Source organism: Loxodonta africana, chromosome 19, assembly GCF_030014295.1.
Source record: "Loxodonta africana isolate mLoxAfr1 chromosome 19, mLoxAfr1.hap2, whole genome shotgun sequence".
NCBI lineage: Eukaryota > Metazoa > Chordata > Mammalia > Proboscidea > Elephantidae > Loxodonta > Loxodonta africana.
The window spans coordinates 5,084,964-5,107,852 of record NC_087360.1 but is presented as its reverse complement, the minus strand read 5'-3'; the positions used below and the strand labels follow the sequence as shown (position 1 = coordinate 5,107,852).

Below are 22,889 nucleotides of genomic sequence, written 5' to 3'. Positions count from 1 at the left end.
ACTCCTCCTTTCCACCTCAGATTTCCTGTGTCCATTCAACCGCTCCTGTCTCTGCCTTCTCATCTCGCCTCTGGACAGGAGCTGCCCATTTAGTCTCATGCATCTGACTGAACTAAGAAGCACAGTCTTCACGAGTATCATTTTATGTCTTATAGTCCAGCCTAATCTCTTTGTCTGAAGAGTCGACTTGGGGAATGGTTTCAGTTCTGGTTTAACAGAGAGTCCAGGGGCTATGTCTTCTGGGGTTCCTCCAGTCTCAGTCAGACCATTAAGTCTGATCTTTTTACTAGAATTTGCGTTCTGCACCCCACTTTTCTCCTATTCCATCAGGGACTCTCTGTTACGTTCCCTGATAGGGTATTCATTGGTGGAAGCTGGGCACCATCTAGTTCTTCTGGTCTCAGACTGATGGAGTCTCTGGTTTATGTGGCCCTTTTTGTCTCTTGGGCTAATTTTTACCTTGTGTCTTTGGTGTTCTTTATTTTCCTTTGCTCCAGGTGGGTTGGGACCAATTGATGCATCTTTGATGGCCACTCGCTAGCTTTCTTTTTAAAACTTTTGGTAATTTAGACCAGTGGTTCTTATTCTTTAGTGAGCTTCAGAGTCATGTGGGAAGGAAGTTTAAAATGTGGATTCTTGGGCCTCACTCCAAGATGCTGAGATGTGCTTACATTTATCATTAAATGGCCTTTCTGTATACATTTTTTCTACTTAATCCTTACAGCAACTCTGCTAGGTGACTTAACCTCATTTTTCTGTTCTGTACCTCAGAGAATTATCTTGTAGGTGGATTCGGAGTGGGATGGGGACAGGAACCAAGGCTTTTCATTCGTGATCTCATTTCCTTTCCACTAAGCACCAATCTTTCCTAACATATTTTAGAACCTCTTTTCTGTTTCCTTCATATACACGATGAGGAAATTGAGTCAGGCAAATAATTTCATTTTTCAAAATATTTTTTTCTCGTTGTAGAAAAACATGTTACACATGGAAAATTATAAAGAAGAAAATAAAGATAATCTTTCCTCCCACTGCCTAGAGACATGTTTTGACACATTTATTTCTAGTTTCTTCTCTCTGCATTTATCTTGTTTTTAACAAGATGGTGATCGTATTGAACATTTTACTTTTTAACCTGTAGCTTTTTTATATGTTATAGTTGTATTGGCTTGCTACTGTTGCATAGTAAAGTACCCCAGAATTCAGTGGCTTTCAACACCATCATTTATTATCACTTGTGCAGCAGCTGGTCAGCTGGGGGCAGGCAGCTGATCAAGGCAGGTTCATTGAGGTGGCTCTACTGGGGCACCTCTGTGCCACATGTCTCTCATCCTTCTCTTGGGACTAGGGGTTTAACCTGGGTGTTACGGATTGAGTGGTGTCCCCCCAAAAATGTGTGTTAAATTGGCTAGTCCATGATTCCCAGTATTGTGTGATTGTCCACCATTTTGTCATCTGATGTGATTTTCCTATGGGTTGTAAATCCTGTCACTATGATGTTAATGAAGTGGGATTAGCAGCAGTTTTGTTAAAGAGGCAGGACTCAAGCTACAGGATTAGGTTGTGTTTTAAGTCAACCTCCTTTGAGATATAAAAGAGAGAAGTGGGCAGAGAGACGGGGATCTCACACCATCAAGAAAATAGTGCTAGGAGCAGAGCACGTCCTTTGGACGTAGGTTTCTGCATGAGGGAGCTCTGAAACCAAGGTAAGATTGATGACAGGTACCTTCCTCCAGAGCCGACAGAGAAAGAAAGACTTCCGCTGGAGCTGGTGTCTTGAATTTGGACTTCTAGCCTACTAGATTGTGAGAGAATAAATTTCTTTTTGTTAAAGCCCTCCACTTGTGGTATTTCTGTTACAGCAGCCCTAAATAACTAAGACAGCAGTCTTGTTCTTTTTCTTTGTTTTCACCGTGGTGAAAATATACACAACAAATCTTCACCAATTCATCAGCTTTTCACGTACAGTTCAGTGACATTCTGTCCTTCACGCTGTGCAGCCTTATCACTATCCTTTTCCAGATCATTCCACTACCATTAGCATAAAATCGTGCCCCCAAGCATAAACTCCCCTCGCTCTCTCCTTCCCTCCCGCCCCTGGAAACCACTAATAATGTTTGGTTTCTGTATATTTGCTTATTTCATGTAATTGAGATGGTACAGTATTTGTCCTTTTGTGACTTACTTATTTCACTCAGCATGATGTTTTTGAGGTTTATCCATGTTGTATGTAGCATGTGTCAGGACTTCATTTCTCTTTACGGCTGAGTACTATTCCATTGTGTGTATAGACCACATTTTGTTTATCCGTTCCTGTGCTGATGGACATTTAGGTTGTTTCCACCTTTTGGCTGTTGTGAAAAGTGCTGCAATGAACGTTGTGTAGGTGGGCATGTTGTTTCCACGGTCAGTTCTACTCTGTTCTGTAGGGTTGCTATGGGTCAGAAGGGACTTGACAGCAATGGGTATGGGTAGAAACGCAAGAGGGCATGTGGAAATATGTGTGGTCCCTCATGGCCTACACTGAGAACAAGGTCACTATCTCTTCTGCCCACCTGCCACAGGAGGACAAATGGCTTCTTTTTGTGGCTCTTTACCCCAGCCTCCTCCATGCGAAGAAGGAATAAGTTCTCAGTTTCTCTGGAATTCCTCTCAGCAATAGCTCCTGCCACTTTGCATTATACGTGAATACCTGAGCTCATTTAAAACACCATCTGACAAAATAACCTGTATAATTTTCTTCATAGGTAAATATAGGGAACAATAATCATAGCAAGATTAGCTCACGGCACAGATTTGGAGCTGGCTCCAGCTCCTGGTGGAAATGTTGAATAGCTCTAGCTTCCCACAGAAAGATGAATGAAGAAAAGAACACAGCTGACATAGTTTACTTGGTCTCTGGGGGCTCACAGGTCACTGTGGGTGACTGGATCGTTTCTCAGGGACATGGAGGGCGGTCTGAGGTGTCGGTGAGAGTATAGGTGGCTCTGTCCTCTGCCTTACCCCGTTTGTTAACCACTTCAAGGTGGCAGCACTATTTGGAGCTGTGGTCTTGACAAAACGGTGTCCCTGCCTGATTCCCAGAAAGTTATTCTGTGACGGAACCTTATTGGGGGGGGGGACCCCCACAAGTCTCCCATCCAAGCCCACCACATCTGTTCCCCGTCCCTCCCCACATCCTGGAGACCCCAGGAGAAGGGCCCCTCCCTGGTCTCAGCTTACTTTTCCCAGAATGTTGCTCTTCTATCTCTGCACAAGCCTTGCCGTGTGTCTGCTTTTTGGATAATGGTTTCACCTTACAATGTGGATGAACTTCTAGATCAGTATCGTCCCTGCTGTATTTTATTTGGCGTGATGAGTTTGCACAGTGCACAGACACCGTAGTAAAGAAAACTGAATCAATCTTCCTGATTAGATTAAGGACAGAATCTCATGTGGAAGCTACTAGACCTTTAACAACTCTCTGACATTTGCCAGTCTCTCTTTTTAACAGAAATAGCAGCCCTTCTGCCCAGCAGGGACAGCAGAGACCTGTCACTTGCCTAGAATCAAGATGACAAAGTTAGTTCTTTCAGCCACTCTGTGACGGTAGGGGAGTCCTTGAGTAATTCAAACGGCCAAAGTGCTCGGCTGCTAACCGAAAAGTCAGAGATTCAAGTCCACCCAGAAGTGCCTTGGAAGAAAGACCTGGTGATCTATTTCTAAAAAACTAGCCATTGAAAACCCTATGGAGCACAGTCCTCCTCTGACACACATGGGGTCACTATGAGTTGGAGTCAACTAGACAGCAACTTTTTTTTTTTTTTAAATAAAGACTGAATGGACCCCCACCCAGAATTTCATTCTGATGTTGACACTGATGATTGCATATACATACACCAAGACTACTCATCCTGTGAGGCTCTCTGGGGAAGCAGGTAAGGCTCCCAGGCAGGCCCATAAATGGCTTGAGAGCAGGAAGAATGACTGGTTGGGTGTGATGGTCGTTGGGGGTGGGCTGGGCTGAGGGTTCCCTGTACAGCAATTGGGGCTTGCATGGTTTGAGCTTCCCACCTGTCCCAAGGGAGGGAGCATGCAGCTTTCTTATCGTCTTATCCAGATGTGGGGCCAGGGGTGGGAAGAGCGAGAGGTGGGGCTTGGTGTCAGCAGTTGGACATCAAACATGGAGCCAGACCCTTTATTTTACTAGGACTAGTTTGCCTGAGTAGAAACAAGAATTCTTTGGGTAAGACCCTTTAACCACCCAGACGATAATATCTATGCTTCCCATGAACGCCTCCCATGGCGTTTCCAAGTCCTGGTGCCTCAGCTCAGTCTGGGAACCACAGAATGCAGGCTGCTCACGGCTGTGGTTCCTCATGACCAAATCTGGCCCAGAGCCTGGAGCTGCCTCTTTGTAAGGGAGCCAGCTGCAGTCCTGGCTTTGAAATTCATTTCCCTGATCACAGGGAGCAGCAGGGGTGGCAGGATTAGAGCAGGAGGCCTGGCAGCACATCAGATGGTGAACATCAATGCCCCCCAGCAGATGTGAGAGTATGGACAGAGCCCTGAATGACCAGACGAGGTGACAGTCCTGGGATGCACTAGTCACAGCTGTTCTAGCTGCAGGGCAAGGCGGTCCTGGCCTACTTCAGTGTCCCAAGGAGCCCCCGAGAGCCTCTTTCAGAACAAAGGCTGGCCTCTGCAGGAGGGAGCCCTCAGGTTGCTCTAGGGTTACGTGCTGAGATGGAGCTCAGTGTGGAGAGTCCTGTCTGCTTCTCAAGTACAGGTGGAGCGGCCCTCAGACACAGCGTTCTGTGGTGAACAGGAACCATTCCACATATGTGGGTCCCTGCATATTTTGCCAGGATAAAATCTAAGAAGAAGGAGTAAAAAAAAAAAAAAGGAAAACAGTAGATTCTGACTCATGGCACCTCCATACACGTCAGGGTAAAACTGTGCTCCGTGGATTATCACTGGGTGGTTTTTTGCAAGTTGGCTCTGGGTGAACTTGAACCTCCAGTCTTTCGGTTAACACCCAAGCGCGTTAACCTTTTGCACCACCCAGGGACTATTATGTTTATTATCAACAACTTGCCACTGGTTGAGCACGTGCTGCATACCAGACACTGTGCTAAGCAATTCCTCCCATCATGGCGTTTGTTTCTGAATTCACACTTTCAACCAACACTTGCTGTGTGCTACCATGAGCCAGACACTTCTGTGAGCAGGGGGCTACAGTGGTGGATGAGGGGGAGGTGGCCCTGCCCTCATGGAGCTGACATTCCAGTCGGGGAGACGGACAGGCAGGCAGACACATCAGTGTGGTGAGATGGTGATGATGTTGAGAAGGAGAGCCCTAGAGGTAACTGGGTAGAGAGAGGGCCCCATGTGGGCTGGGAGGATGGCTTTAGAGAAGACAACAGGGGAGGCCTGTCTGAGGAAGTGGTGTCCGAGCTGAGGCCTGTATGGTGAGGAGCCCAGCTTGCCGAGGTCTGGAGGAAGAGCGTTCCGGGAAGGGGGAACAGTGAACTTAAAGGCTCAGAGTGGGGCAAGAATGACGTGTTTGTGCACCTTATGCTGATTTTCGCATTCAGTTCTCACAATAATACAAAATATAAGTAGAATGAGCCCTGTTTTCAGATGATAAAGTTGTGTCTTGCTCAATTAGCAGAAGACCCAGAATTTCAGGCCAAGAATGACCCCAAAGCCTGTTCCCTTCTCTGCAGTGCTGTCTGCAGGCAGGAGCAGTGTTTGAAAACAACGTACATTTAATCCCTTATTAAGAGAAAAACGACGACAGGAGAAATCTTATTCGAGAAGACCGGAGACGTAGCTTCTTGTTGGGGCGATGTTGGTCACCCTCTGTGACCTTGGACAAGCCCAGTGCCCTCTCTGGGTCTCAACTTCCCCTTCACGTGATGGGAACGATCACACCTTCCCGCGCACCCCCGGGATGTTGGGACACTCTGGACGTGCAGGTGGTGTGGACAGCGTGGCGGCGGGGACGGGAAGTCACACTGCTGTCAGTAAGGGAGGAGAGAGGTGGGCAGAAGTGGAGGGAAAACAGGATCGAGGTGTGGTGGCAGGGGCTTTGTCGCTAATTGAGCCTGGCATTCTCACTGCAGAGTCCCCTTTAAATCAGGCAGTGACTGGTCTGACCCAGCGCTTACTAAGACTGTTTCTGAGTCTACCTGCAAACTGGATGGGGGCTGGGGCGCTTGGTTGGCTGACGTGTGAGGAGCCGGTGAGACGGCTGGGAGGCAGCCAGGCCTCAGGTGGAGCTCCAGCCCCCAGGCGGCTCGGGCTTCAGCTCCTCAGCTGCGACTCGAGGGTGGCACACCTGAGTCACAGCCAGGTGCCAGGACCAGACACCTGGTCTCCGGAAGGGCGTCCGGGACAGAATGCCCACTCTGATTGGGCCAGCTGGGGTCATGTGCCAGGCCTTGACCCAGTCACTGAGGCCGGAGGAATACCAGGCACTGGTTGGCTGCACTTCAGTGGGGGTGGGGTCAGCTCCAGCCAGAAGCACGTGGTCTGGGTGGGGCCGAGCGTGGGTGGCCGGGGCTGAAGGGACCCAGAGGACATCCTGGGTCAGGTTCCTCTGAGCTGAGGTATCTGAGTATGGCTAGTGTCTCTCTTCCTGAAATTGAAAGTCACTGTGTCCTCTTCCTCTTTGGGGCTTTTAGGACCCTTCAGAAATCCTTTCCGAAATCCATCATAACGTGTAAATATAGAAATGAGGTTAACTCTGAGTGTCAGTGAACATTTGTTGTTGTTAGGTGCCATTGAGTCGGCTCTGACTCATAAGAACTCTGTGTACTACAGAAAAAAACACTGCCGGGTCCTGTGCCATCCTCTCAATGGTTTCTATTTGGAGCCGGTAGTTGCAGCCACTGTGTCAATCCATCATTGAGCGTTTTCCTCTTTTTTGCTCTCTACCAAGCATGATGTCCTTCTCCAAGAACTGGTGCCTCCTGACATGTCCCCAGTAAATGAGTCAAGTTATTCCTGCGGAGTGTTAACACTCCTCTTCTCTCATGGAAATCGCCAAGCATTGTTTTCTGGGTCCATTCTTTGAAAGCAAATATGAAACCTTCGTGATCTTCCAGGGTTTATAGATTACTAAATATCATAATTCCCATTTAGAGGTAAGAAGGTACAGATAATAGGCAATTTCTTGTTTCACAAATTAAGTGTATTATGAAAATGGGAAAATAATTACTGATTTCCCCAAAGTAGTGAGGTGTTTATTTGTTAGAGGAAGAGAAACATTGAGCTCTTCTCTCAATACAGGTGAGGGCCAGAATTTGTTGTTGTCGTTGTTATTGTTGCTCATGTTCTGTTGGACTTTATGCAGTTCTGAGAAACAAGCCCACTTACGTGCTTAAGGACTCAGGCAAAGAAGGGTTGTAGTGGGACTTGGTGTGGACAACTGTGAAGACAATAATAGATCTGTAGCCAGCAGTGTCATTAATTTGTGTTCTGAAATATTATTCACAAATGCTGGGACATCCTAGCTGAGTTCCTTTGAATTATAATAATAGAGCAAGTTGTTTATTTTATGTATCAATCTCAATACTTATGCATATTAAAGAAAAGATGGTGAATAACTTAAACGGATTGGAAGAAGGGATTCTATCCCAACATCACACCTTTCCTCTTGGCAGGTTCAATGTGGAAGAAATAGAGAAAATGTAATTTTCATTGAGTTCTGCTTTTTGCTGCCTTCTTACAGCCTTTTCTCAAGATGGAAACCCTAAAATGCTTTGAGGGGGGAAAGTTTCACTTTCACTCAGGCTTGCCTGTAAGGATATGTGGCCTTCTTGTCTTACAGGAAACGTTTTCCTGAAAGTGTCTTTGTTAGACAAGCTGATCTGAGATGAGTTCTACTTCTTGGGGAGAACTTGGCTGGCCCAGGATTAAAGGGGGGGGGGTCCAGGGGAATCACTGAGATTTTGTCTTTCCGAGGAATTTGTTTTCCCATCAAGTCATCTATACTTCATGCCATCCAGTGTAGACTATGTGCTCTGTCTAGTATATTGGTGTTTGTAATTTGTTCAGACATCCTTAGTGTTTTCAGGTCTGTGCTAGACTCTGGGCATTAAAAATTACCCACCAAAGCACAGCCAAGAGACAGCCATGTGAACGATGGCACTCTGGAGGAGGCATTTATAAAGTGCTCTGGGAAACAATAAATGTTGGAGAGGTTGTGGAGAGACTGGAGGACTTATACACTGCTGATGGGAATGTAAAATGGTACAGCCACTTTGGAAATCAATTTGGTGCTTCCTTAAAAAGCTAGAAATAGAACTACCATATGACCCAGCAATTCCACTCCTTGGAATATACCCTAAAGAAATAAGAGCCTTCACACGAACAGATATATGCACACCCATGTTCACTGCAGCACTGTTTACAATAGCAAAAAGTTAGAAGCAAACAAGGTGTCCATCAACGGATGAATGGGTAAATAAATTATGGTATATTCACACAATGGAATACTACGCAACGATTAAGAACAACAATGAATCCGTGAAACATTTCATAACATGGAGGAACCTGGAAGGCATTATGCTGAGTGAAATTAGTCAGTTGCAAAACGACAAATATTGTTTGAGACCACTATTATAAGAACTCCAGATAAAGTTTAAACACAGAAGAAAATATTCTCTGATGGTTACAAGGGCGGGGAGGGAGGGAAAGGAATATTCACTAACTAGATAGTAGACAAAAAAATTTTTATGTGAAGGGCAGGGCAACACATAACACAGGGATAGTCAGTATGACTGGACTAAGCCAAAAGCAAAGAAATTTCCTTAATACAACCAAAAGTTTCAAAGGCCAGAGTAGCAGGGACAAGGGCCTGGGGACCATGGTTTCAGGGGCCATCTAGGTCAATTGACATAACAAAATGTATTAAGAAAATGATCTGCATTCCACTTTGGTGAGATGCCTCTGGGGCCTTAAAAGCTAGCAAGCGGCCATCTAAGATGCATCAGTTGGTCTCAACCCACCTGGAGCAAAGGAGAATGAAGAACACCAAAGACACAAGGTAAATATGAGCCCAAGAGACAGAAAGGGCCACATAAACCAGAGACTCCATCAGCCTGAGACCCAAAGAACTAGATGGTGCCCGGCTACCACAGATGACTGCCCTGACAGGGAACACAACAGAGAATCCCTGATGGAGCAGGAGAGCAGTGGGATGCAGATCTTAAATTCTTGTAAAAAGACCAGGCTTAATGGTCTGACTGAGACCATTTGATAGCCCAAGATCAGAACCATTCTCGAAACCAACTCTACAGACAGGGATTGGCCTTGACTATAAGATAGACAATGATGCTGGTGAGGTGTGAACTTCGTGGCTCAAGTAGAACCATGAGACTATGTGGATGACTCCTGTCTGGTGGCGAGAGGTGAAGGAAGAGGGGTACAGGGGCTGGTTGAATGGACACGGGGAATACAGGGTGGAGAGGAGGAATGTGCTGTCTCATTAAGGGGAGAGCAACTGGGAGTGCACGGCAGGGTGTGCATAGCTTTTTGTATAAGAGACTGACTTGATTTGTAAACTTTCACCAAAAGCACAGTAAAAAAATTAAAAAAGTGCTCTGGGACCATATTTAAGGGTGGCACAAATGGTTAATTGTTCAGCTATTGACCAAAAGGTTGACAGTCAAAATCCACCCAGAGATGCTTCGGAGGAGAGACGTGGCAATCTATTTCTGGTCTGTGGAGCACAGTTCTACTCTGACACACATGAGGTCACCATGAGTTGGAGTTGACTCAGTGGAAAGTTGTCTCGATGGCAACAGGTTTTATGGAACTACATTTGAGGAAGAAGCTAATTCTGACTGGGGGATCATGTTGTCTGGGAAGGCTTTCCGTAGGAGGCAACGTTTTAGTAACGTCTTAAAGATAAGTGGGATTTTCCATGAAGAAAAACTGAGGTGGAAGTAACAGAATCAATAACTAACATTTATTGAACACCTACTGTGTACGAGGCAGAGTTCCAAGTGGTTTAAATGCATTACCGCGATGAATACCCATGAATACTTTATGGGGTATAGTTATACTTATTGACCACTTTTTACAGATAACGAAGCTGAGTCAGAGTGAGTTTAAATTTCTTGCTCAAGATCACACAGCTGTCTCTGTTTAGGGTAGTAATACTCAGTTTCTTTGTCTCTCTGCCCCTTTCTCTGTCCCTCTTTCCCTCTCTTTCTCTCTTCCATCCATCCATAGATGGGGGCTGTCCAAAGATTGAGAATCAGCCTGAGACTCAAGCCAAGGCTCTCACTGCTCACTGGAACTACCGAGACAGCCTCCAGTATACGGTACAGGAGGGTTTATTCATATTAAAATAAAGTTAATATTGTGGCTTTCATGCACATGAAAGGTGGGCAGTGAGTAAGGAAGACCAAAGAAGAATTGACGCCTTTGAATTATGGTGTTGGCAAAGAACATTGAATATACAATGGACTGGCAAAAGAATGAACAAATCCGTCTTGGAAGAGGTATAGACAGAATGCCCCTTAGAAGCAAGGATGGCAAGATTTCATCTCACATACTTTGGACATGTTATCAGGAGGGAGAAGTCCCTGGAGGAGAACATCATGCTTGGTAAAGTAGAGGGTCAGCTAAAAAGAGGAATACCCTCAACGAGGTGGACTGACACACTGGCTGCAACAATGGGCTCAGGCATAACAACGATTGTGAGGATGGGGCAGGACCAGGCAGTGTTTCATTCTGTTGTGCATGGGGTCTCTATGAGTTGGAACGGAGTTGACGGCACCTAATTACAACAGCAAGACTTTGCTCGGGAGCATGTCTCTTAGTAATGCCATCTAACCGAGTTTACATTTGAATTGAACAGATGCCATTTGCTTGCTGGTTCTGTGGTAATCAGAAGTTGTGCTAAATTTCAATTTAACTCAAGCTGGATGAGAAGACAGGTTTTTTTTTTTTTTCCCTCAGACAACAAAAAAACATGATTAACAGGTTACAGGTGTAATTAAGCAGAGCTTTGCTAAAGTGCTAATACTGTAGTCAGGTCCGTGGAAGGAATTAGAGAAGACACGTACATAATTATTATTTGATGTCAGGACTGGGATGTGTGAATGAGCAGGGCCCCTGAATTGGTGGAAGCAAAGGGAACAAGAACGCAGAGGAGCCAGACCAAACTGTAAACTCACATGCATCTGTGCGTCTCTCCCTCTGACCTTTCTGGTGGCAAGTGACAGAAACCCAAGGGGGCTGGTGCAAGCACCAGGGCATTTATTACAAGGACACACGTCTCGTGGAATCCACAAGGAATGATTGGAAACCAGTGCAGGGGATCCACAGGAAGCTCAGTCTACCTCAGGTCTCTGCTTCTCTCTGCAACCCTGGTGCGTCACACTGCCATACACCAGCTTTCTCTGCTTGCCAGGCTACTGCCAGAAGATGGCCAATACCTGCTTCCCTTCCTTTCTGGAGAGGAGTCAGAGAGTCAGATAGAAACTGGAATTTCTTAATCCTCATCCTGAACTCTTCAGAGAATAGGCTTACTGGCTCAGTGTGGGCCACTGCCCACATCTGGACCAATCCGTGGTGACTGGGGGCAAGGCCATTTTGTATAATATGGGGACCAGGAGCCTGGTCACAGTCACTGTGGCAGAGGTGAGGAAAGCACTTCACCTTCAACATTTGTGATCTTTTATAACTCAGGCCGTGTGTGAGGCAGTGGAAAAAGAAACATGGTCCCTGTCCCCATGGAGTTGACAGTCTCATGACTTTTTCTTGGTTTCTAAACCCTGCAGGAGAACCTCCATGCACACAGAGACGTCTAGGGTCTCACCTGTTTATATAGTGTTGTGCCAATATTGGAGATGAACTTGACCATGAGGCCCGCTGGACAACCATCTTCCCTGTCAGTGACCCCCTGATTGTGTCAGTTGGGTGGTATTTCCTGCCTTGCTATTCTTTGTTCCTAGTGTCACTCAACTTGCCCTGTGCCCTGGGGAAAGGCTATAGAAAGTAGCTCCTTCCAAACAGTTTCCCCTCTTCCCTCTTTAGCTACTGCCTAGAGACATTAGCACATTGCTTTAACAGAGCTACAATTTTATTGACCCTCTGAGTGCTACTCTATTTGAAATAGCTTTCTTCTTGTTATTCAAGGACTGATAAAGAGCTGCATTTTGAAACCACGGACTGCCTTGGAGCTAATAAATTATCAGAGTCCAAAAATAGCCATTAAGTGGGGGGACTGGGCTGATTTGACAGTTACGTAACGCACAATGGTGAAATTGAAAATCCTTATTTAAATTGTAGCCAATATCCTTGCCTTTCTCTGAGAGACGTCTACGTCTGACTTGCAGCTTTGGAAATCAGAAGTCTAAATGTCTGAGAGCAAAATGCAGTCAGAATTAGACTCCTCCTCAGAGGCAGACATTCCCGGGTGAGGGACTGGAGGATGTGGGCTGCCGGGCCTCAGGACTGCTGTCCCGAGCCACACAGGCTGGGGAGAGGCTGGAATGGAATACGCTGGAAGCCACATGTGGTCATGACTTTGGGCTTTGAGGCTACTGGGCTGTTTCTACTAAAAATTAAGATTCTTGTTGGTAGAGCATCTGTTTAAAAATTGCGATACAAATATATATAACAAAACATTTGCCATTTCACTGTTTTTTACACGCGCGACTCAGAGACATTAACTGCGTTCACCATGTTGTATACCCATCACCACTGTTGGTCTCTAATTTTTCCATCATCCTTGACAGAAACTGAGTGCCACTTAAGCAGTAGCTTTTCCTACCCCCCAGACTGTTCCCCTTCTCAGGTTTGGTTTTTGTTGTTTATTGGAGTATTTGTTTTTTGTCTGTTTAGTGGCTTTCTGAACTAATTCTGTAAAGTCTGTATTCTTTGTTGTGTGTGGTCCCTGAAGTCTCTGCTCAGTTAGCTTGGTGTTCAGCTAATGATTACCCAAAGATTTCCTTAAACGCCTGGAATCAATAAGTCTCCCAGTCTTTATTGAGGTGCTCTGTCTGGGTTTTGGTGGGATGCCTTTAGCACTTGGCCAGGAATTTGACCTTCACTTCACTAAGGCTTTTCCTCAGCTTTCACTTGCTGCTTTCCTGGAGCCTCAAGATCAGCCAGAGGTAAGAGCCTAGGGCCTTCTCAGGTCTTTCTTGAACATGTGTCCAACCCTACACATTGGTATGGCCTTCAGGACACCCAGGAATATATCAGAGCCTCTTTGGACATGCCATTTTTGCCTTTCAAGCTTTTTGATTAGCCTACTGTTTGCCCCTTAGAAGTGAGGATGGCGAGACTTCGTCTCACTTACTTTGGACATGTTATTAGGAGGGGCCAGTCTCTGAGAAGGGCACCACACACTTGGTAAAGTAGAGGGTCAGCGAAAAAGAGGAAGACCCTCAATGAGATGGATTGACACAGTGGCTTCAACCATGGGTTCGAACATAGCAACGGTTGTGAGGATGGTGCAGGACTGGGCAGTGTTTCGTTCTGTTGTAGGTAGGGTTGCTATGAGTTGGAACTGACTCAACAGTACCTAAGAACAACAATTGTGTGCCCCAACTGTGATCCACTGCCTCAGATGGCCTTGAAGTCAAACAGGAAGTTAATTGCCTGCAATTGCTTTGGACAAATGCCCCCAAGCAAAAGGCCCAGATTCAGGTCAAATGTTAACAGCCTCTCAAATGTGGTCTTCTGGGGAACCACCAGACAGGTCAGATAATGACAGTTCCTTGGGAATGAGGCTTGGAAAGGACTCCAGCCCTGATCTGTTTCCTCCAGTGGCTGCCAGGCTGCTGCTTGTCACTGAGAAAGTGGGCTGTCAGGTTTTGAAGCTGTTGCGGAGTTGGAGAGTTGGGGATGGATGTAGGTCAAGTTAAAATGCCAGAAAGCTCTCTGTTCTTACCAAGATTCACCCATTTTTCTTGAATAGATGCTCCCTGGGTTAATACAAGCCTTTGGTTAATTTCCAGAGTTCCAAAAAAGTTGATATAAAAATGACATGTCAGGGCTGTTGTCTGACCTCCTCTAACTTCACAAGGGGGAAGGAGAATCAAGATCAACAGCCCAAGGCTGGTCCTATTAGGCAAGCAGAGGTCACATATGCCTCCTCTCTCTGCCATCTTTACCAATTCTGACACTAAACATCCCTCCCACAGCACTATCTACTTCTCTGCTGAGTTGGATAATTCATTGCGATGGCCACACAGAACTCACAGATCATACGTACAGTTATGGGGTTTATTAGGGAAGTAAGAGGTTACAGTTTAGGTTCAGGAATGCTCAGGATATAGTTCGTCCCTCAGGACAGCCTCTTCTCAGCCATCACCACAGTCACACCTCTCTCTGGCCCCTTGGCCTCTGCCCTACTCTGGCATGTGTTACAAAGTTCTATTAGCTCTGCTGATAAGTGCCCCGAGACACCCCACTCTACCAGTAAGCCCCGACCTGAAGGTGTTCAGCTCCAGCTCCATGGGCCAGCAAACCTAGCTCCACCAAGTGCCTGGAGGCTCCCCACTCTGCCAGCAAGACTCCTTCCCAAAGGCACTCAGCTTTCTCATTCCGTGGGCCTGGGAAGCCCACTGTGCCATCTCCTGCGTTTGGTGCCGCTAATTCTCTGCTGTTGCTTCTCGCTGCTTCTGGTGTTACAGATCTCTCTCTCTTTCTCCTGGTTCCGGGAGCTTCTCAGCACAAGGACCCCAGATCCAAAGGGTGCATTCCACTCCTCGCTCTTCTTTCTTGGTGGTGATGAGATCCTCTTGTCCCGCCTCTGGGATGGCTCATTTTAAGTCTAGATTGATGGCAGAACTGACCAATCCCTTTCTTAGTGTTCTATAGACCTTATTTGCATGGTCCCACCTAATGACTTGGGTGGGAGTTATAAGGCCATGGTGAGAAAGGCCATATAAAAGTGACCCATTGCACCACAGTTGACAGTGACCTTTTTAAAAATTTTTTTCCCAGCTTTCTTGTTTTTATGGAGGAGAGGACTTTTGGATGTCCTTTGCCATTCTCACTAACATCACTCTAACATGCAGCATTAATGGAAATTGATCCCCATAAAGGACTATAAATACATGTCCAAGGCATAAAACCTACAGCTTGCACAAATAGGAGCAGAATAAAGGCTTATCTTTAGAGGCTGTGGATGGACCCTGGAAAAAAATAATGGGTGCAGACATCTCAGAAACCATGAAAAAAACTGAAGGAGAAAATCCAATTGCAAAGATATTTGTGAGAAAAGCGTAAGGTGGGACCAGTTATGATTTGTTGTTATGAAAAATAAAGTTACTGCGCCTTGAAACTCACTTTGAGAAAATTATTGTAGAGAAGGCTGTGAAGCTCTATAACTACTGTGGTTAGGTAGTGTTGAGTTGGTTACACTCGTAGTGACCCTGTGTACAACAGAACGAAACACTGTCCGGCTTTTCCTTGTTACTACCGGAGTTCTGTTATTACTTTGATGGCTGTGAGCTTCTAGTGGGAAAGGATTGATGTTTAGTCTTTTTTCTTAGTGCCTAGCATGGTCCTGGGCTCGCATGTATTAGTCAAGGCTCTTTCAGTTGCAAGTGACAGAAAAGCCAATCCAAAATGTCTCAAGTAAAGCAGTTTATTTTAGTAGATACATTTCCAAAGATAACAGGCTTCAGGTGTAGCTTGATTCAGGAACCCTAACAACTTTTCCAGGAATTAGTCTCTCCCCTACTCTTGTCTCTGGTTTCTTTCTTTGGGCTTAATGGAAGTCAGTCTTTTTGGGCAAGGGGATGGACCACCTTTATGGGCCAGGTTTGGCCCATTGCTCATCTGTGAGCCTGATTGGGTGGCCTGGGGTCAGCACCACCCAGGCCACATTCACTGGCAGCGGAAGTGGGGTGATAGCCAAAAGAAAAATGAGCCATTGTCATTAGATGGGGGTGGGGGAAGAGATGGATGCTTGGCAGGCTAAATTAACCCCTGCACGTGTTGATTTTTAAAATTGCATTACTGAGTTGAATTTAGCCATTCGTTGTAGAACCGTGGTAACAATCCCTGTTCTTTGTACCCCCTGAGATTATTCCCACATCCACACCATCATCCCACCGTTGGTGAGTTCCCCTCATCTCAACTTGGACAGTGCTTCCTGTCCTGATTCTACACCTTAAATGTAAAGGGGAGAAAAACCCCAAACCACACTTGTTGCTGTCAGGTTGATTCAGACTCCTAGTGACCCTCTTAGACATAGTAGAACTGCCCCATAGGGTTTCCAAAGAGTGGCTGGTGGACCTTTCAGTTAGTGGTCATAGTTCTTAACCCCTGTGCTACCAGGGCTCCAGAGGGAAATGGAAATAGGGAAGAGGCAATGCTGACCCTGCATCGGGTCGGGAAGAGGGTTCTGCTGTCAGGCTTGGTCTTCTCAGCCTGGGACCAAGTGCCATCGGCTGGTCAGAATTTTCCATTCTGTGTGCTCCTGATGTTTGTCCGTGCAGATAGTTAACTCAACTTGCAGACCAAGAGTTAAGGTAGTAAGTGCTGTGATCTGTACGCCCTGCCCTCACTGGGTGGCATGTTCACTGACCCATGCCCTCTCCTCTCTGTTCTAGGACACGGAGGTTTTGAACACGGCAATTCTCACTGGAAAGGCAGTGTCAGTTCCTGTCAGAGTCGTGGGTGTTCAAGAGGATGGTTCTGTGGTCGACGTGTCGGACTCTGTGGAATGCAAGTCGGCTGACGAAGATGTCGTCAAGGTAAAACAGGGCTTCATCTTTTTCCTCTCTCTCTCTCTCTCCATCCCTCATAGGACAATATAATCCTACCTTTGGCAATCCACATACTATCTTCTCAGTTTTTTCCAGTTCCTCGTGGCACATATTATTTACTCAATGTATTTTCTTTAAATGCCCCGCTTTTTAAAGTTTGAAAATATATTTAGCCTTATTAGAAGATAAAAAGGAGCCCTGGTGGTGCAGTGCTTAAGGGTTTGGCTGCCAACCTAAAGGTCAGCGGTTAAAACCCACCAGCTGCTCCACGGGAGAAAGATGTGGCGGCCTGCTTCTGTAAACATTACAGCCTTGGAAACCCAATGGGGCAGTTCTCTCTGTCCTATAGGGTGGCTATGAGTCGGAATTGACTCAACGGCAATGTGCTTTGGTTATAAGACGAAAAATCCACCAGCTTGATGTACTAAGCTTGTTCTTAATACACATTAAAATATAAAAAACAACGTTCTTCTGTGTGCCACCTGGCGTAACTGGATAATCACCAGTGGGATACAGCCCCTAGTTTGTGATATTCAGTCACAGGGCATGTCTGCTGGCTTCTTCATCCTATTTAGCTGGATTTGTGAGTCCACATTCAGCCAGGAACCAGCCCATGGTTTTCTCACATTCTTCGCAGGGGTCTCTTTGAACCACGAGATTCAGTGTTTCTGTTTTTTCCTAACACACTGGTTGGCCATTTCCGTTTGCAGCAGAGACTTCAGGGAGAAAGGATTTAAATTTCCAAAACCACTCCTCCTTCTTGAAGTTGCTGAGAGAGCCCCAGCTCCAATGCACTCATTTATTTTAGGAAAATGCTGTAATGCAGAGTTCTGTCCTTCCTGGCATTTTGCTGGCTCCTGTTTAGAGGTTAAAGGAAACTTGGTCTCAAGAATTTCCTGGTAGAGAGACAAGCCTTTAGGGTTTTCTATGGTGGGAAAGATCTGGGAGGGCTGATTTCTTCTTTCTGTGGCGTATCGGGTTGTGCCAGAGATGGATTTGATAAAGAAGAAATGATGTGTCTGTAAGTCCTAATTAAGAGGCAATTAATCTTTAGGAAACCCACATTTGGCAGAGCCTGTTCCCTGGACTTAGATCTTCACCCTCCCTTGAGGCAGAGGTGGGCTAGCTGAAAGCCCTGTATTTCTACAATCCCTGTACTCTGTCAGCAGGGCTTAATTAAACAAAGCCAAGACCTGAAGCCTTCAGAGTGTAGAAAGAGCTGATCCAAATGACACAAGCTTATCTGCACAGAAATGAAACATATTTTTTTGACTGATAATCATTTTATTAATATATTTAATCTCTATCTCATTTCAAGGTGATTCATTTGACTTGCTATGTAAAATCGTGTCCAATAAACATAAATATGGAAATAAATACAGTTAGCAAAAATACATTTCATAGTAAGTGAGAAATGAAAAACACTGATGGTACATCGCCCTTGGTTACCCTTATGGTATACATTATTTGTGTCCTCATGTCATTGTCACAGAAAGGAAATGTTGAGGATGGCATTTGGAGGTGGTGTCTGCGTGCTTACGCTATCATGGGCCCACACGCGTTGCTCCCCTGTTCAGTCCTTAAGCCTTCCGTTCCCTCCAGAGAGCCTGGTGTCAGGTCTTGCAGGTTGGTGTCCTCAGGCTCCTGCGCTGGAGAACTTGATCTGAGAGAAAGGGGCAAACCATAGCCCATGGAGCTTAGATCCCATCATTGGCTTATCTTGGGCTGCTTCCCCTTCACAGGAATGTACTAAAATACCCACCACCTGACCCAATAAATAGATAAACTGCTTTGGAAAACAACAGCTTTTTGCTCAACTGTCACTTTCGTAGCTGCATGAAGGTGGGGCTTTCTTCCCATGAAATCATGGACCTGTTTTCAGAGGGGCAAAGCAGACTGCAGATCGCCAAGCTCAGAGCTGCCTCACGCCTTTTCTGTGCCCATTGGGGGTCGTTAATGAACTGACTCTAATGCGTTTGCCATGGCTTTAGTGTCGATGTTTGTAATACACCTGCCACAACTCCAGGATGAGTGACGTCACCCAGGGCTCTGCCTCATCAGCGCCCCCTATGTGCCTCCAAAGGTGTGGCACATTCATAGTGCCCCACGGAGAGACCCCTCCATGTGTGGAGCCACCACTAGGTCACTCCAAGAAGGTGCAGAGAGCACTGTGAGACCCCTAGGGAGATCTTGTGGGGCTCACCAGAGATCTTCTGGAAATCCTGGGCAGTGAGACCGTGATGCAGATGAGGGGGTAACCATGAATTTAGGATGACGCAGATTGTGGTAACGTACAAATAAATTAGCCTCGTGGACCTGGGATTGTATGACTTCTGGGGGACAGAATCTGAGGACATAAATGATTTTGAAAGGCTAAAACGTTGCCCTGACCTGGACAGATTTGTTTTGTTGTTCACTGTTGTTCATCATTGTTGTTATTAGTTGTTCGTTGTTGTTGTGATTCATTGTTGTTGCTCTTTGTTGTGAGTCATTGCTGTTGCTAGTTGTTGTTGTAAGTCATTGTTGCTAGCTGTTGTTGTGAGTCATTGTTGCTAGTTGTTGTGAGTCACTGTTGTTGCTAGTTACTGTTTTTTGTTGTTGTTTTTGTTGTCAGTCATCGTTGTTGTTACTAACCTTCAAGTCAGACGAGGAAGAAATGCCAAAATGCCAAGTCCTACTTTTTTAAGTTAAAAAAAAAAAAAAACCTTCATAAGTAGAGGATGCAGCCTAATAGTTCTGTGTGTGTGTGTGTGTGTGTGTGTGTGTGCACGCGTAGGAAGTCCTGGCGTTTTTATTAGTAACAAAATCTGGTAAGTCACCTTCGAAGAGGCCGCCATGAGGTTCATGTGATTCTCATTGGTATTAAGCAGGGCACAGTCCCAGAGCAGAGATCACACATAGGTTGACTGCAGGCCAGATCTGGCCCAGATGTGTGTGTGTGTGTGTGTGTGCATTTTTTTTTTAAATTATTGAATTTGTTACCATCATGTAAAAACTGGCACATTCACAATTCACCTGGAAGTGTGGATTTCTAGCTTCTTGTGATAAAACATAAGGTCGTGTAGCACTGGGCCCACATCCCTTCCTGTGTACTTCATTAGTAGCTGAAGAGAGGACGCCACTGGTTCCATAAGACCTGGGCTCTACCATTCACCGCAGTCCCCGCCACTCCCTCTCGCTCCCCACCGAGGCTGAGGGGCATTTGTCATTTCTGTTACTCTGGTGCTGCTGGCTTTCTCATAGCAGAGTCAGAGGAAGCAGGGTATTTCCTGCATTCTTGTCTCTACGTGACAGGCCTCCCTCTGTCCCTCTGACCAAGAGTTCTGTGTCTGTCAGGCCCTAAGAGGAGACTCACAAATCGGACTGTGTTCTGCCAGAGAGTGTCTGGGAGCTGAGGGCCCTTGAAATGAAATCACAGCAGAGATGACTGAAGGAAGAAGAAGTGATTAGCTGGTAAGGAGAAGAAAAGGCCCGGGTGAGGGCAGAGGGAGACGGACAGCTCTTTTTAAGTCTCTCGAGGGCCTTCGTGTGGAAGATGGAGTCAATTTGTCCTTTTTTGAGTCCAACAGTGGAAGTTAAAGGGGGATCGTTTTTAGCTCAGTATAAAGGAAAAGAATGCAGAGGTGGTGAGCTCTGCAGTTAAGCTTTCAGGCAGATGATGTTGGTTCAGATTTTGGCTCCGCCTTCCTTGCTGGTTGACCTTGGGCAAATTACTTCATTTCTCTGGGCCCCGCTTTCTTGTCTGTAAAATGGGGATGATGATAGTACAGTGGAAAGGCCCCTTCTGCAGAGGTTTGTTCTCAAGTCGGTGGATAAGGTAGATCCACCAGTAATCAAAGTGATGCTTGACAACCTTTTAAAGAATGCCTGGGCTTTTAGAAGTTCAAGAGACAGGTGGTTTTTTGTTTTTTCAATGTATCTGCATTTGAGCTGCAGTCAAATTTCCTGGGGTAGCACAGTGTGAGGTCTAGTTTTAAGGAGGATGTTGGTGGAGTCTAGATGATTTGTTGCGGGGGAGGATCCAGAGATAAATTTCTCACTCTTTTACCCTCTATGTCTTCTGATACATTCCCAGATGATAAAAGTATTCTGAGCATGTATGACGAATCATCGTGTGTGTGTTACAGTCCCAACGTGATTAAATAAGACTGTGTATATAAAAGGAGTCACAGAATGCTTGACCTATAATACAGCAATAAATGTGTCTATATATATATCTCTGCATATCTATATCCATATCTAGGTATATAAACCTCTACTTGATTGTAAGGTCCACAAGTGTCTACGACTGTGTCTGTTTTACTAACCGTTCTGTCCCCATTCTTAAGCATAGTGCCTTTAGCACAGAAGGAGTTCACTAACTATTTGTTGAATACTATGAATGAATGAATGCTAGAGCTACTCGGAGATGGAACAGGCTACCAGGCAAGTGTGGTAGCCTGGTCTTTACTGGAACATCTCCAGGGGATTTTCTGCTACTGGAAATCTTCAAAGAGAAATTGAAGCTCCTCTGTGCTCAAAGTGCCTTGGCATTGAGTGGAGACTTGGATGGGATCCTATGATCCAAGTCTCGTTTGGTTCTCATGGGAATGCTTTTATTCTGCAAATACATATTGAAACCTACTTGTGAAGGGTGACTCTAAAGAGCTTTGGGAGCTGCGGAGGTGGAATGCATACGAACTGTGTCCTTTGGTGCTTACAGTCCAGCTAATGAGTATGAGTAGCCGACATTTATTGTACACTTAGTAAGTGCCAAGTATTATTATAGCGAGGGTGTTAGAAGTATTGACGTATTTTATTTTCACCAAAAGCCTCTGGGGTAGGTAATACTAGGATTCCCAGTTTGCGGAGTAGGAGATGGAGGCATGGAAGAGTTAAGTACAGTAACTCTCTCAGGCCGGTGAGGGTAGGGGCCGGAGTTTCCTCCAGGCACACAGGGCTCCTGCTCCAGAGACTGTGCTCTCAGTGCGTCTTCAATCGTTGTCATTCTCTAAGGTTGTACAAGGAGCCTTGGTGGTGTAACGGTTAAGCGCTTGGCTACAAACTGAAAGGCTGGTGGTTCAAATCCACCCAGCGGCTCCGTGGGAGAAAAACCTGTCAGATTGTAAAGATTATAGCCTAGGAAACCCTACAGGGCAGTTCTATTCAGTCACATGGAGTCACTATGAGTCAGAACCTACTCAACAGCACCCAACAGCAAGTTTGTTTAAGTGGAGAGTGGGGATATTCTTATGAGCTAGTAGAAAAATATCATTCCTACAGCTTCCTCACCAAGGAGTCAGTTGATAATTTTTTTCCCTGCATTTTAAAAAGCTTTTATTTCCCTCTACATCACCTGGAAAGTGTATTAGTTTTTTATTGTGGCTGTAACAAATGACCACAAATTTAGTGGTTTCAAACCACACACATTTATTATCTTACAGTTGTGGAGGCCAGAAGTCTAAAAGGGGTTGGCAGGGCTGCATTCTTTCTGGAGCCTGAGGGAAGAACCCAGGCCCCTGCCTTTTCCAGCTTCTAGAGGCCACCTGCGTTCCTTGGCTCACAGGCCCTTCTCCGTCTTCAGAGCCAGCATCATCATCTTCAAATCTCTTTCTCTGTCTGACCTGGGGTTCTAGCATCACATCTCTTCTGTAACTCCGACTCTCCGGCCTCCCTCTTTCCCTTATAACCAACCAGTTGCTGTCAAGTCGATTCCAACTTATGTTGACCCCACGTTTGTCATTGTAGAACGGTGCCCATAGGGTTTTCAGTGACTGATTTTTCAGAAGGAGATCACCAGGCCTTTCTTTCAAGGCACCTCTGGGTGGACTCGACCCTCTAACCTTTAGGTTAGCAGCTGAGTGTGTTAACTGGTTTGTACTACCCAGGGACTCCTTCCTTTATAAAGACCCTTATGATCATATTGGGGCCACCCAGATAATTCAGGATAATCTCCCCATCTTTTAAATCATTCACTTCATCACACACGTGAAGTTCCTTTGCATTGTAAGTGACACATTCTCAGGGACTGAGGATGAGGAAATGGACAGCTTTGTTGTGTGTGTGTGTGGCGGGGCGTTATTCTGTCCACCACAGCGTGATTTCTTTTCTTTGCTAAGTTTCTTTAAAGTCTTCAGAGGACAGAAGGAAAATGCAGTTTCCATACAGTAGTTATGTTTT

At 45.7% G+C, this 22,889-nt stretch overlaps 1 protein-coding gene across 4 annotated transcripts in view; it reads left to right on the top strand.

Moving 5' to 3' along the window:
• The window catches only part of LOC111747736 (transmembrane protein 132B), a 446,856-nt gene that overhangs the window by 379,663 nt on the left and 44,304 nt on the right, over positions 1–22,889 (top strand). For all 4 annotated transcript variants that reach the window (XR_010318544.1, XM_064272049.1, XM_064272050.1 and 1 more), the window contains one exon: positions 16,575–16,718. Coding sequence is in view for 3 of the 4 variants with exons in the window: in XM_064272049.1 (XP_064128119.1) it covers positions 16,575–16,718 (144 nt within the window). In the remaining variant the exon portion in view is untranslated. The remainder of the gene's footprint in view (positions 1–16,574; positions 16,719–22,889) is intronic.